The sequence below is a fragment of the Setaria viridis genome, chromosome 9 (genome assembly GCF_005286985.2).
Source record: "Setaria viridis chromosome 9, Setaria_viridis_v4.0, whole genome shotgun sequence".
Taxonomy (NCBI): domain Eukaryota; kingdom Viridiplantae; phylum Streptophyta; class Magnoliopsida; order Poales; family Poaceae; genus Setaria; species Setaria viridis.
In genome coordinates, this window is record NC_048271.2 from 22,087,467 (window position 1) to 22,099,766 (window position 12,300).

The window sequence follows — 12,300 nt, forward strand, 5'->3', positions numbered from 1 at the left end:
GTCTATCCTAAGCTATACTCTTTCACCAAAAGACAACACATATCTATTCAGAAGTGTCAGGCTATTGAAGATTTAGGTCAGTTATTTCATCTCCCTTTACCAGCTCAAGCTCTGGAGCACCTTCTTGATCTTGCAAACAGTCTAGAAGGTCTAACTCTAAATGATGATCCTGATGTATGGACATATATGTGGGGCAATCCTTCATTTTCATCCAACAAGGTCTATCGCCATCTAACTGGTCATAGACAGATCCATCAAGTATTTAGTTGGCTTTGGAAGTCACGTTGTCAAAACAAGCATAAAGTTTTCTTCTGGCTAATCCTTAGGGATAGACTCAGTACCAGGAACATTCTTCGAAGAAAGAACTTGTTTCTCCCTTCTTATGAGTGTGTCTCATGTCCAAATGGAAGTGAAGAGACATTGTATCATTTGCTGCTCGGTTGCCCTTTTGCTCAGGAGTCCTGGATTCATCTTGGTCTATTCATCAATCCTACCGATGAACCTTTCTCAGTTCTAAAGATTCACAGAAATCAACTACATGTTCATTTTTTCATGGAAGTCATCGTCATCATGAGTTGGGGTATTTGGATAGCTTGAAATGACTGGATTTTAAAAGGAATCCCTCCATCAGTTCAATCATGCTTGATTCGCTTCAAGTTTGTTTTTACTCAGGTTATTCTTAGAGTAAAAGAGGATTGGAAAATTCCTATGTCTTCATGGCTAGACTAAACTCTATAATCTTCTTGATTTTTTTACTTTCATTTTTTGTTTCCTTGTTCCTCCTTTTAATATATTATAATCAGTAGGGGCGTACCCTCCTGTTTCTTAAAAAAATATAATCGTGTTTCTTAAAAAAAATATAAGCAGCTCCCGTCTATTAAATAATATCCCAGCTACTACCTTGTTTGAGTTCACATTTCTCTTTTTTAGTGGTGAGGTGACATTTCTGGTTGTAAGTCACCATCGAGAAAAGAAAAAACAAGAAGAAGAAAAACAGAACGTGAGGTGGACATGCATTGCTAGTAAGGCTAAGGAGTCAAGAATACAGGGTGAGATCTTTCAAAAAAAAAAGAATACAGGGTGCCATTTTTGGTTGCAAGTCACCATCGAAGAAAAAAGAAAGAAGAAACAGAAACATGTGTGTGCTAGTTGTGCGGACCTCAAATTCCTGAGTTAATCTCGTTCTCACCCAAGCAAATGTAGGTGTATTTCCTTGTTGGCTGTTCCCTGTGTAATGCCGACATACCCGTTTTAGTTGTGCTTAAATATGTAAGTTATATTTGAAATATCCATTTCAATTGCATTTCCACCCTGAAACCTGCAGTAGAATTTAGTTATGCTGCATTGTGTCACAAATAGTTCCTGTGTTTGACAACTACACAGCCTCCAAAAATAAAATTTGCCCCTTGTTTCTGTAATATATTTATCAAACTGTCTCTAACTAGAATATTATGAAACTACTTTTGGTACAGATCAACATGTATGGTTCCAATGTATGTCATATAAATATTTATATATTACTTCCGGCATAAAATATAAGGGAGTCTAGCTATACACCACAACAAGTAGCAAAGGTATTTAGGGGTCAACGTTCTCAAAGAAAAAAATGACGATAAGAGTGCCTAAAAACATTTTTTTCTAAGGTGAGATGTGGAGTATTTCAATGAAAAAAGAACATTTACCTGACCAAAAGTGTCTTTGTTGTCCAAAATATTTGGTAACTTAATTTGTATAGTTTAAACCAACAGAATCAAAATCTGACCGCTCAACTCCTTGGTAACATTTGTCTTTTCATTTATATTCCATTTTTTGTGACATTGCGATGGCATGGTATCTTCAAAATATTTCATAGTACTACACAATTTTTAAATATATGACACAACTGACTTTTTCTCATACTTGGACCATCAATATTTATTTGATTAATTTGTTAAGTAAAGTAAAAAGAGTGCCACGGAATTGTCATCTAATGTCACACTCGGTTTTAAGGATAAATTCGAAACACTTACACCTTTTATGTAGGCCAATAATAAATTTTCATGCATAAATTGATTTCTGTAGTGAACATCACAACATATATCATTATAAAGCATGTAAATACTACAAAATGACCTACACATCGTTTAATATAAACACAATGGAGGGCACCATATTCTAGAGGAACATCGATCGAGGCACGCCAGCCTAGAACTCTTAGTCTTCGCAATCCAACTTCTTCTTCTTATTTCTAATTAGAATAGAGTCCATAACAATTTCTAATCAGAACACAGTCTATAAAAAGCATAAGTGCACTTATGGTTTGCCTTAGCAAGTGGGAGGGAGAAAATGGCTTGAAAACTTGACCAAGGAAGGCTTTATTTGGTGGACTGCAAAGCTCAAATTTTAGTTAGTCAAGTTTTAATTTAGCAACTAGAGTTATTAAGTGTCTGAGGTTTTTGAACCCACCCAAGGCACATGTAGGGATTGATTTGGATCGAATAAGCATGTAATCGAATCCAAATAGCACTATTTACCACATTTTAATTCGAATCCTAGTAGCACAATTCCAATTTCTATCTAGATATATGCTAGGTTTTTCTATGTGTTGCTATTTGTACCACAAAAGAGTTTTGCACCCTAGGTTCCAATCCTATAAACTACACATGGCAATTTTAGGAAAGGTAAACGCGAAATATAAATCAAATAAGAAATGTGGAAGGTAAAGGGATAGAGAATGCAAACTCCTAACATGGTGACTGCTGGTTATTTTAGCGAAGTGCGAATAAATCCGCAAGCGCACGAATACCGTCATAGGTTTCACATCAGAGTATTCCAAGGGTATGAAATCCTTGCTCCTGATTGGTTGAGAGTGTATTTCCTTGCTCTTGGGGTGTGTTTTCTCCCTTAATGGACCTGCATACAAATATTCACCAACACTTGTGGAATTCGTTAGTAATAACCCCTACCACTAATGTTGATGCTTATCTTTCATGTGTTTATGTAGGAGTTGACGGGTCAAATTTGGTACTTAATAGCCGTCAACAGTGACACGATGATTTTTATTGAGGTATCGGAAAGCAAAGCTTTCCACTAGTCCTTATTATTGGAGTCCCTCTCAAGGGAATGCTCGCGCAAGGGCATACACTCCCTAGTTAAGTAACTCCGTAAGATAGTCTATGGGGTTTCCCCATGCACACTAGGGTCTCCACCTTGCCTCTCTCAGATGCTTCTCACAGCTCTTCACTTGTTAGAGCTTCGGCAAAATGCGAGGAGCCTCTCCTTCCTTTCACAAGCACCGGCAGCCACTCTTGGTTGGAGGGTCTTGCAATCCTTACAAGACCCAGATTTCCATCTCTTGGTGCAAGCAAACACCGATAATGAAGAGGTGTGCAAACCTCACCTAACTCTAGGCTGAACCCTAAATTAATGTGCTAATAAGCCTAAACTAGCACTAATAAAGACCTAAGCCTTCTAGTAATTGCATTAATCTTCTCTTGAGCACTTTGGTGAATAGAGGACTTGTGTGGATGTGGAAACCAAGCCAATAGATTCTCCATGCTCTAACACATTTCAAATAGTTGGGCAATAGGGTATATATAGCCCCAAGTCAAAGAACTAGCTATTGCCCCAACGGTCATGGAAACTATGATCACCGAATTATTCAGTGGTTCAAAGGGGTGTTGACGGTCATTAAATACCAAATATGACCATCAATATTCTCAAGAATAAGGGAGAACTAGCATTTCTTACACGCATATTTAGTTTTAAAAAATGTAGTTCCACATGTCCTTGGAGATTATTTGAGTGCAGGTGAAATAACACAAAAGGAACGAGAAAACACACTCCCATGGCGAAGAAACACAACTCCAACCAATGAGAGATCGCCACGAGGGCAGCATACAGATCCATGGGCCCACAATCCATAGAAAACCACCTTACCGAGGCAGGTAGCACCCACAACCATCATTGTGACCCACCTGGAAGTCTACCAGATGAATGCGATTGCGAGTAGGGCCAGAAGGGGTTGATGAACTACCTCAGCCTCCCCTCATCCTACACGTGGCGGCAGTTGACGGCTTCCCTACATTTGTTAGACCACCTCTATGGACCTATAAATAGAGGGGTGTTCTCTCCTTTCCAACACACACCAAGAAGAATCACTCTATCCCTCATTTAGTCTCTAAGCTAGTGGAGTTAGGCTAGAGTAGCTCTACTCAGGTTCCAAATTCTCATGGAGCTGAAGGTATGGTGCATGTATCTTTATTTCCTTGTTTGACTTTATGCTTATCAATAGAATCATCTTCTTTATATAGTGTTGTACTTGGCTCATATATATGCTTCCTTTCTAGTCATATACCCTTGTCATACTAGTATGCTAGGCTTATATGCTCTTGTGATAGTCAAATGTCCTTACCATGGTTTATATATATTTCATACGCATAGCATGATTAGGCTAGTCAATCTATGCCACATCATCAGTTCCAATGATCTTTATGATTGCTCTAGCTCTATGCTTGTCCATCGCCTAAACGATGGAAGTCCATGGGGCATTAGGGTATTGTTTATCAATGCAAGCATAGAGCTTGGGTTGTATGAATGCCGTTGGATGCGGGTGTACCCCACGGAATGCAGAGGTAGGCGGTGGGTGATGACAACCCCATCCGTCCTTCATAATCCTCCACATTCAGGTATGATGTAAGAGTTCGTAAATTAGCAGTAACTAAATGCTGGCAGACCAGTAGAAGACTGTCTCTTGGTAGTGCCTGGGTGCATAGAAACAACACTCATGATCCGGCTTCCGATCAGCAAAACCCGAACCCCACAATCGCAACACCACTTCTCCTTTGGTTATCAACTGTGCACAACCAGATTGGCCTCACCATGAAGGCTAATCCTTGCCTACGAATCGAAGAACACAAGCAAGAACAAGGTAGATGCAATCTGAATATTGCTAATAATATGAAACACACGAGTTGGGGTCTCACAAATCGATAAACAGTGAAACTGTTCGAAGACAGATTAATCTAAGCAAAGCCCGAGTGTCCAAGGTGGCAGCTACTGAGTTTTATACATCCAAGAGGTGGAGGCCAAGGAGGAGGACGACCTAGGGCACCCTTGGGGTGTTATCCTCCTGGTTGGGGCACACACAAACTTGGGCCTAAGTCCCAAGTAAATTTTTGGATTTCAGAATGTCATTAGAAAGAACAATTAAATAATGATTTTCTCATAATTTTAAATTACTTCCAACATTTATTTTCTTGATAGGAAATTTAATATAGGAAAAACAATTGGTTATTTTTTAAATTAAATAAGGTTGTTCTATGTGTGTTGCATTCATGCCAATACATATTGGTGTTTCATGAGAGCAAAATTTTTTAAAACACGTTTAGATAACGATTAGGCTTTTCTGAAAATTTTCCAGATTTTTCTAGGATTTATTGTCATGTTCCTCGAGCTTAATCTATTTTTTGGATGGTTCTAAAAGTCTTTCCAGGAGCTCCAAGTATTTTATTTGGGTTCCTCGTGTCCCGAACTATCTCTAGGAATTTTCATGAATTTTTTAGAATTTTCAAACTATTTTTCATGATTTAATTGTGATTTTGGGATTTTCTAGAATTGTTTTCAAATCTGAAATTAATTCCCAAAATTAGAAAAAGGAGGAAAATAAAACCGGACTCCAACCTTGACGCCCTTTTTCCCACGCCGCAAACCCACCTCGTTTCGACAACCCTAGCTCCACTAGTTCGACGCCGAACATCTTCATCTGTTAAACTCCGGTGAACTTTCGAGAACTTCGGCCAGCAACTCCAGTGAAACCGTAGGTCCTCGGTCGAAGGTGAGCACGCCATCTCGTTGGTCTCGTTGTCCCCGTTCCATTTTGCCGCTCCGGTGCGAGTTTGGTGGCCATCCCAACTATTTGCCTTTTTCTATCTTTCTGCTGTTCTGTTCAACCGCCGGCCACCTTGGTTGAACCTCGAGCTCCTGCTCGCCCGGCCATGCACTCGCCCCTCGCGCGCCTGCATCGCGGCACACGGCATTCGCATCCCTACATCACGCATGCCTAGCCCTGGTTGAGCCGAGTCCCATAGCCGCGCGCCAGAAGCCGCCCTGCCCAGCTCCCTGCTCGTCGCACTCGCGCTAGTGCCGCCACCCTGCACCACAGCAGCCTGCACCGCACCCCGCCGCCCGCCGTGCCGCCGCCGCTGCTGTCGCCCGCGCTCCCGACCCGGCCGCCGCTTCCGGCAGGTCTCCCGACTGGCCATGCAAACAGAATGAACCGGAGGTGGAAGAAGAAGATGCCAGTTTTGCATTTTAACCCTCGAGAACATCCATAATCCCAAGATCCAGTCCAGTCTCTCAATTTTTAATTTGTTTAAGCCCTTGTTTTTCGCAGATATGCCCCTGAAAGTTTAGTTTTCTCTCCGTTATGGCCCTATATCTTGTTTAGATCATATCTTTTGTGTTTAACTCCATTTTGAGTGATTCTTTTGCTCACGCATTCGTCTTAATGTGTAGATTAGTTTTATACCGCTTTTTAGTAATGTTTGTGATGATTGGTGTACTATTTTTAATTTAATTCATTTGTTTGCTTGTATGTGCATGCAGAATGTCTAAAACTGAGCGACATGGGAAACACTACTTATGGGTAAAGATGTACAACCTCTGCAGAATGTCTAAAACTGATCAATCAGCCGTGCTCACGGTCAAGAGCGGCTTGGACCCTCACATGATAATTGAACCTTAAGATAGACTTAAATCATGTTTTATGTTATGTTTATATTTCTGCCATATGCTTATAGCTTATGTTTCTATTAATGTGGGTTGGTATATACTTATACCTTAGTAATCAGGTGCTAATAAAATTTGACCAACTAAAAATGCTTAATGCAGTCAACCAGTCAGTCTTTCTTTGTTTAAGCCTTGCATTCATATTTTTCCCACACTTGCTGAGTACGACATGTGCTCACCCTTGCTATAACCAATGTTGCTTAGAAGAGGAAGCTGCTATGAAGTTGATTGTGAACATGGTGTTAAGTTCTAGGCGTACGCAACCCCCTAGTCGATTGCTTATAAAGTTTGGAGCCTCTGTTTCCAGGAGTAAGCGTATACCTCTGATAAACTCTTTTTGTTTACATGATACTATTACTGTTATTCACTTATGATGTCACTATATGTATGAAATTAAATCCTAGCATACATATAGGTAGCACTTGGTTTTGTTTTAAAACCGGGTATGACACTACATCTGGAGAGGAAATAATTACATTATTAAAAACTAAGTCATTCCTAATGAGCCAAAGGCTCCAGGCAACACAGCCAAAAAGAAAAATTAGATTCATGATTTTACTGTTGGACTCCTCCATTGCTCTCTCTTGGAATTCATTTGCACTTACTGGTAGAAAGCTCCACTCTAGCACATCTCTACACATACACCATATAAACTGAGCAGTCACACAGCAGAAAATGATGTGACCTGTACTCTCTAGCCGACCACACAGCTTGCATTCCACCTCTTCAGGCCAATTTCTCTTTTTTAGTTCTTCTGCTGATTGGATCTTATCATTACAAACTTGCCAGAGAAAAATCTATATTTTTAGAGGTAGTTTAGCTCTCCAAATGCATACGAACCATTTATTTGTCAAACCAGTAAATGTAAGTTCATTATATAGAGATGCAGTTGAGAAGTCACCAGATTTCTCAAGCACCCATTTAACAGTGTCAGAGCACCTGACAAATTTATACTTTCCAGCATGTTAACCAAGGCATCCCACTCTATTACCTCTCTAGATCCAAAGGTTGTTCTCAAGGTGAGATTGATGTCACCATGCTTAAGCACCTCGAAGACTGTACATTCTTGCTGGTTACAAATTTCAAAGATCTCAGAGAAAAGTATTTTCAGTGGGCATTTTCCTAGCCATATGTCCTTCCAAAATCTTGCTTTCTTTCCATCTCCTATTACATGTTCCAACCCTCTAATACAGCTATCTTGGATTTCCAGCTGACCTTTCCAGAATTGAGAAATATTTCTTTCGCGGCAACTGAAGAAACTTTTGTCACACAGATATTTTTTCCTCAGTAAATTACAACATAGGCTATCATTCCCTCTTTCTATCTTAAAAATCCATTTAGCTAGCATATATTCATTCATTATTCTAGTGTTTATGAATCCTAGCCCTCCACACTTTTTAGGGGTGACCATCATCTCCCAATTTGCCATATGATACTTCTTCTTCATTTGAGGTTCATGCCAAAAGAAATTCGCTCTAGCTGAATCAATCTTGTGATATATCTCCTCTTGCAGGTGGTAACCACCCATTGTGTAGTTGGGAATAGAGCATAGACTTGTTCCTATCAGAATCATTTTTCCTCCGGAAGACAGACCCACAATCTGCCATGTCGGTAGTTTGTTTCCACTTTTTGATATACATAGGTCAGGTTTGAGATTGTCATGTGTTTATTGTTGACCATAACTCCAAGATATTTCATAGAGAGGTGTCCAATCTAACAGTTAAGCATTTCGGCCACTCTAGTTTGCTCCTCATCGGATCCCCCTAAAACCAGGACCTCACTCTTCTGATAATTAATTCATATTTTTAAAGCAATACAATAGGAATTTAATGTGGAGAATAGACTGGTCATCCATATCTAGAAAAAGTATCGTGTCGTCTGTGTTAATCCTCCCTCTACTAAGTTTGGACTAAACCTTTAATTTGACCTGCCTCTCTAGCATTATGTATCATCGTAGCCAGTGCATCACTCACTAAATTAAAAAGTAACAGCGACACTGGATCACTCTGCCTTAAACCTTTAAAGGTACTAAAATAATTGCTAGGTGATCCATTGTTGTTTATCCCCACTTTTCCAGCGTTTACTGTCTGTTTCATCCACTCTATCCATTTGTTTGGGAAATTCTTCTTCCGTAAAACATCCATCATAAAGCTCCAATGTACTTTGTCGTGGGCCTTTCAAAGTCCAGTTTCAGAATAACACCTGTAAGTTTCCTCACTCTTAATTCATATAGCACTTCATGCAGAATAACTACACCATCTAAAATGAATCTTCCTGGGATAAAAGCTGTTTGGGTTTTACTAATTAAACTCTCTGCGAATGGCGTAAGCATCATTGTTAGTACTTTTGTAAACCATTTGTAGTCCACATTGAGATGTTTGGGTTTTACTAATTAAACTCTCTGCGAATGGCGTAAGCATCATTGTTAGTACTTTTGTAAACCATTTGTAGTCCACATTGAGAAGACAGATCGGCCTATAGCCTATATTGCTTGATGTTGTTTGCATCCTTCAATTTTGGGATCAGGGAGATCATACCATAATTGAGCCTACCAAGATAGAGGTCCCCTCTGTAGATCTTGGAACATTTCTAGCATGACTTCCTTGATATCATGCCAGAATTCTCTGTAGAAACGTATCTTTGGAATACTCGGTGGTCAATAATGCACAATCGAAGGATAATACATATGTCATCCCGTTTTAGGAACTATGAGCAGAAACTTTGTTCTGCCGGTGCTTACTGAGAAGACTCAAGCAGTGGACATGGCAAATGTCTGAACCTACCGATGCAGGAAAGCCTGTTGATCGAGAAGATCTTTCGCCGGCGGTACGAGCAACCGTGCCACAATGAAGAGCCTATCCTGGAGACTGGAGAGTAATACCTCGGCCACAAGAAGCAAAAAAGCTAGCACTATCATGGAAGAATTTCATGAAAAAAAATTACAGTAGTAATGAGAGAGAAAAAACGAAAATTAAGCTGGACATGTCTTAATCTGTGCGATCAAGAATTCAAGATGCGTGTATCCAACAAATTCTAACAACTCAGCAATGGATGAGGTCTAGTTCTCACGTCGTTGTAGCATCCCCATCGCATCTGCATCTCGCTTCCCCAGTCCGACCGCGCGGACTGACTATTCCACTCCATGCTCCGGCCCGAGCACTGCCTCCGGTTGCTACCGGCGGCCACACCGGCCTTTGTCGGGGCCTCCGCTCCCTTCTCCTGCCCCCTCCCCGGCGGCGGCGCGATACGGCTCCGCCACCCCCGCGCACGCACTCCCCGGCTCAGGGGCGAACCGTCAAGCGTCATGCGCGCGTCGGCGGGGCCGGACGCGGTGGCTTCTGCGCCAGAGATGCCGCAGCGGGAGGTGGTCCGGGCGCTCGCGGAGCAGGCGGTGGCACGGCTGGGCCCGCGGCTGCTGCCGTCCGCCGTGCCCGACGACGTCGCCGAGTTCCGCAACGGCGCCGGGAACGCCGTCGGCTCGCTCGACGTGCGCCGGGGCGCGCCTGGCTCGTCGGTACAGTTCCTTATTCCTCTTCCTTTCGTCCTTTTCGTCATAGCAGTAGATGGTGTCAGCTCATTTTTTATTCTGCTCTATAAGATATTCAGCTCAGTTTTGCATAACTGTAGTAATTGCCTAACCATAGTTGCTGGTAATTCGGTTCATCAGATCTGCATTACTGCTCGACATAGCACACTGGATTGCAGTACTTTTCGTTGGTAAAATCAGATACATGGCATCTGTATTGAAAGTCAAAAAATTGCTTGTATTTCGTTAAGTTTAATATGGTTTTGCGCCACTTGCCTGTCATTTGACTACTCTGCAAGATTGGGAAGAGATTTGCCTTGAGTAATGGTTGAGAGGTCGAGGTGAACTGTCATGCCTTTAGAAGCAAAGATTGGTAACCCAACTCTACCAAAGCATCATGCGAATTTTGGATTTCAATTTAATTTGCTTATAAACTGCTGAATTGTTGATAAATAAAGAAGAAACAGTTGAATTCGTACTGCCACTAATCTATCCTCTTGTGCGCCATAACCGCAACTGTAATTGCAGTTCAATCTGAGTATCATGGTCAAATCTGCTGTAATTTTTGAGATGATAATTCAATCTGAAACTGATTTTCAGTGGCTGAAAATAACAATGGGCATGACATCAGAAGAATAGTCTCTTAGCAATTAAAACATGCATTGATGTGTACTGTTTGTTACTCATGTAAGATGTAGACTAATGGAGCTTCTCTGTGCGACTTGTCTACAGATTGATTTCATGCTGCAGTCCTCGCTTCACTGCAAAGTCCCAAATGGTGCCATTGACATTACATCGATTCTCATTTTCCTAAACTGCATGACAGATGCACCACATTTCCTATTGGAGCTGATACAGGGCAGCCCAACTTCGATTGTGGTGGTTCTTGACCTACTCCCACGGAAAGACCTCGCATTTCACCCTGATTACTTGCAGAAGTACTATGAAAACTCTCGGATGGATGAGCAGCGTGCAAAGATTGATGAACTACCACAAGTTCGTCCATACCGATCACCATCACTCTTCGTGCGTTGTGCCTGTTCGCCAACAGCAGTAATGGTCAGCATAGACTGTGGACAAGGAGGAGAGGGCACCTTGGAAGAGATTGTGCGTGGACAATTGGCGATGGTTGCTAAGGAGGTTCTTCAATTTTGGCTTGATTGCTGTGCTGATTCCACCACAAAAATGGATAATACAGAGAGGGACTTCCTTCTCAAGAGGGACCAAATTGTAAGATCCAAGTCGATAGAGGTCGATCTGACTGCAAATCTACCGATGATGTTTGATCCTGATGTGTCTAGCCGTGTCATATCTGAAATCAGGAAGGCCTTTGGGGTACAAGAGGCGTAGCATGCAGAAACACAAGCAGGTACTTGGTAAGTTGTAGAGAAACAATATTCTTGGTCCTTAGTTGCACTTGTTTGAACAAATGAATCGAGTTGTTAACCACTGTAATCGCCAGCTGCATGTAGTTTTATCGTCATCCGCGTTGGTGTGCGTGATAAGATATTACGATGTGTATATATTAGTGCCCTCAATTCTTAATGCTGGACCTGTCCCGTGTTCCACTGAAATAATGAAATAGAGCCATGCAACTTAAGATGATCAAAGGTAGGCTTGGAACAGAGCATCATCAGTTGTCACAAGCAGAGTTTCACTACTCACCTTGTAAGCTGCTCCTGCTGCATTGGAACAGAGCCCTTGCATCTTTTTAATGGCAAACCCAATCCCAGCCTGTTCGTTGTGAGAGCTGCAAGCGTAGCCGAAAGCAACTCTTGAAAGCTGAGATGCATGTGGTGGTGATTGTACTAGTAACATTGCCTGGTGTAGAGCTTTGACAAGACTATCACTTTCACTCTCTCCATGCTTTGCTTCCTTCTTTTTCTGACCTGATTGGATTGGTGAGATGTCAACAAAAACAACACTTTCAGATTTCTCTTCGAGAGTTGGTGTTCCTCTGTATCTGCAAATATGATTTAGAAATAAGTATCCTTTTCTCTTTTTTT

At 41.4% G+C, this 12,300-nt stretch overlaps 1 protein-coding gene across 1 annotated transcript; it reads left to right on the top strand.

Moving 5' to 3' along the window:
- Positions 1-9,805: 9,805 nt before the first annotated feature.
- On the top strand, positions 9,806-11,904 carry LOC117840638 (red chlorophyll catabolite reductase). Its single transcript, XM_034721153.2, has 2 exons — positions 9,806-10,282; positions 11,027-11,904. The coding sequence occupies exons 1-2, from the start codon at positions 9,911-9,913 to the stop codon at positions 11,642-11,644; spliced, it is 990 nt and encodes a 329-aa protein (XP_034577044.1). The 5' UTR covers positions 9,806-9,910; the 3' UTR covers positions 11,645-11,904.
- The last annotated feature ends 396 nt before the right edge of the window (positions 11,905-12,300 follow it).

Bases quoted from the DNA above. Each gene is read 5' to 3' on its own strand.
- LOC117840638 (XM_034721153.2), top strand. From the start codon at position 9,911: ATGCTCCGGCCCGAGCACTGCCTCCGGTTGCTACCGGCGGCCACACCG. The intron at 10,283-11,026 runs GTACAGTTCCTT...ACTTGTCTACAG, and splicing joins GGGGCGCGCCTGGCTCGTCG to ATTGATTTCATGCTGCAGTC.